This window comes from Pristis pectinata, chromosome 35 (assembly GCF_009764475.1).
Source record: "Pristis pectinata isolate sPriPec2 chromosome 35, sPriPec2.1.pri, whole genome shotgun sequence".
Classification (NCBI taxonomy): Eukaryota; Metazoa; Chordata; class Chondrichthyes; order Rhinopristiformes; family Pristidae; genus Pristis; species Pristis pectinata.
Window position 1 is genome coordinate 11147316 of NC_067439.1, and position 3011 is coordinate 11150326.

The 3011-nt window shown below is 59.8% G+C and overlaps 1 protein-coding gene across 1 annotated transcript in view; it reads right to left on the reverse strand.

Annotated features, from left to right (window-relative positions):
* Positions 1–646: 646 nt before the first annotated feature.
* The window catches only part of LOC127586421 (mRNA decay activator protein ZFP36-like), a 2509-nt gene continuing 144 nt past the window's right edge, over positions 647–3011 (reverse strand). The window contains exon 2 of the mRNA XM_052044375.1: positions 647–2319. Within this exon, the coding sequence (XP_051900335.1) occupies positions 1474–2319 (846 nt within the window). The 3' untranslated portion in view covers positions 647–1473. The remainder of the gene's footprint in view (positions 2320–3011) is intronic.

Below are 3011 nucleotides of genomic sequence, written 5' to 3' on the forward strand. Positions count from 1 at the left end.
GTGGTTAGAGCTACACTTTCAGGAGGCCACCTTGCTATATTAAACAAGGAATACACTACCACAGTAATGAGAATATCATAGAGTTCTGTATCACCCAAACTGAAGTTATTGTATACTTCCTCAAATCTTTTCCTGGCTGCACAGTAATCTCTTTCAATGACAGCTTGTAATAGATTGTGGATTTCAGAATCCTGACCTATGGAATGGAGCAGCATTTGGGTAGGAGAAGCTAGCCTGGGAGGATTAGATGATTCATTGAAGCTTGCACTGCCAGACAATTAATTTGAAAGCCAGCACCAGGTTAAAGTGCAACTGCTTTTGGCATCCTCCGCATATACATTGTGCTGTCCAATGACTTTTTACATAAGGTAAAGCAAAATGCTGTGTACCTTCCAGTTACTAATTAACAGTGGCAAGGTACAACTACCCTGGCCTCCTTAAGGTATTAGTTTATTGTCACATACAGCAAAATAAACCAGTTTGTGAGCTATGCAGACAGATCATTCCATACACAAGTATATAGAGTTAGTAAAAAAGGAAAACTATGTAGAATAGTATTGCAGTTACAGAGAAAGTCCAAGTCATGAAGTGGAATGTTCTGACATACTGGTGTAAACAGACAAACACAAGGAAAACAGCTCAAATATTCAAAACCAGAATTTCCATTATAATTTTATTTCATTTCAAATTATAAGGCACTGGATAGCATATTAATTGATACATTCAGGACAAGTTTCTTTAAAAAGATCATAAATTATCTAAAAATATAGTGCTATATCATTAAATATACAAACATTCCAAAATCTTCAATAAATAATTTAAATATAATCTATATTGTGCATTAGACAGCTTAGAAAAGGTTTGTAAAAACACTTGGTACAAGTAGGTTAATGCATTGTACTGTAGGTACCCGATTACCCGGTTTGAGCTGGGATAGGTCGAGCAAACCCTTCTACCCGGAGCTAACGGATGATACCCAGCTCTGCTACATCAGGGCAAGTGGCCCACCACCCACAGACACCCACCCCCACACCCCAGTTAAGGCCAGCCAGGTGCCAGCACCCAAGGGTTTAAAGGGAATAGAGGGAGGGCTACACCCAGAGACCACCCTAGTCACACACTGGAGTGGGGGGGGGGGCAGTGAGGGTGACACTCAGAATGACCCTGCTCCACACAAGGACACACCCAGGGGTCTCACACCCAGTGAAGGGCAGTGAGGGGGGGTGATGCCAAGACAACCTCCAATCCTCAGTGGGGAGAGGGGGTGACCCTCAGGACCACCTCCCTCCACACAGGGAGGCACCCAGGGGTCCCACACCCAGTGAAGGTGGGAGGGGTGATGCCAAGACAACCTCCCACCCCTAGTCACACACCCGGGGGGGAGAGGGGGTGACCCTCAGGACCACCCCACTCCACACAGGGACACACCCAGTGATGCCTATCCCCAGTCACACCCGGGCCTCCCCCCCGCCCTCACTCGGACACAGAGATCCTGCTGAAGATGGGCAGGCGCCGGGCCTGCTCGAAGACGGGCGACTCGGAGCCGCTGCTGCCCGAATCCTCCTGGTCGGACAGCGAGTCGGCCGACGGGCTCCTGCCGGCCAGGGGCAGGCCGGGCGCCGGCTGCTGCTGCTGACGGCGGCGGTGTTGTCGGCAGGAGCAGCAGTTCAGGCCCAGCGTCCGGGCCAACTCCACCTCCAGGTCGGGGCTGAAGGCCGCCCGCAGCGTGGCCCAGTCGAGGTCGGCGGGCCCGGAGGCTGAAGGCCCCAGAGGGCCGGAGAAGCTGGCGCTCTGGCGCAGGCGAGGCCGGGGCCCTCGCTCCTCCTCCGGGTTGTGGATGAAGTGGCAGCGGCTGCCGTACGGGCAGAAGCCGGTGCTGTGGAAGGTGCGGCACGGCTCCGTCTTGTACTTGGGGTGGCGGCTGAGGGCCCGCAGCTCGGCCAGGCCGTGGGCGAACTGGCACTTGTCGCCGTAGCGGCAGAAGCTGTTCTCCTGGAAGGGCCGGCACAGCTCGGTCTTGTAGCGGGGCGAGGGCGGCGGCGGCGGCAGGGCGACCCGCGGCTCCTCCGCCCACTCCCCGTGGCTGGTGCAGCGGCCCAGGCTCGGCTTCGGTCCCGGTCCCAGTCCCGGCCACAGCCCGGACGGTCGATCCGTGTCCCGCGGCTGCAGCGGCCAGTAGGAGTCGGCCAGCCGAGCCCGGGAGCCGCCGGGCGGCAGCTGGCTGGTGGAGTGGCGGCGGAAGCCGGCGGGTGGTCCGACCGTCCGGGGCTCGGGTCCCGGCTTCCAGGCGGCGAAATCCTTGGGGTCCAGGAAGCTCAACTGCGGGGGAAAGAGAGGGGAGAGTCAGCGACGGGTCGGGAGGGAGAGGCCGCCCGGGGGCGCGCATCCCCACCCCGGGGGCGCGCATCCCCACCCCAAACCCCCCCCAGGCTCAGAAGCGCCTTTCCCCAGCCCCAATCATTCCTACGGGGAGCGCGCTTCCACCCACCGCGGGGGCGCGCACCCCGTGTCCAAATTCCCAGGCTGGGGAGGGAGCGCCCTTCCCCAACCATTCCTACTCCGGGGAGCGGGCTGCCACCCACCCCAGGGGACGCGCACATTCCCCCAAGTCCCAACTCCTCTCGTGAGCGCGCGTTTCGGCCCGTCCCTAGGCCTCGGGAGCGCGCGTTCATCCCGCCCTAATGTTTACCACCCCCGACGGCGTTCCACAGCCCGGCCCGGGGGCGCGCGTTCGCCGTACCCAAATGGTCTCACCCTCGGGAGCGCGCCCCCCCCCCCGCACCCACAGGTAACTCGCAACAGGGAGCGCGCACTCGCCCCCCAGCCGACTGTGCAACCCAACCCATTCCCCGGGGGGGCGCGCACCCCAGCCCCGCAAACCCCGGGGGCGCGCGCGCTGTCCTGCCCCATCCCTTCCCGGCCGCGGGATCGACCTCCGGGAGCGCGCCTCCCCCTCACGGGAGCCTCTCTCACCCCCAGCCCAGAACGGCCGCAGTCCCGCCGCCCACGGA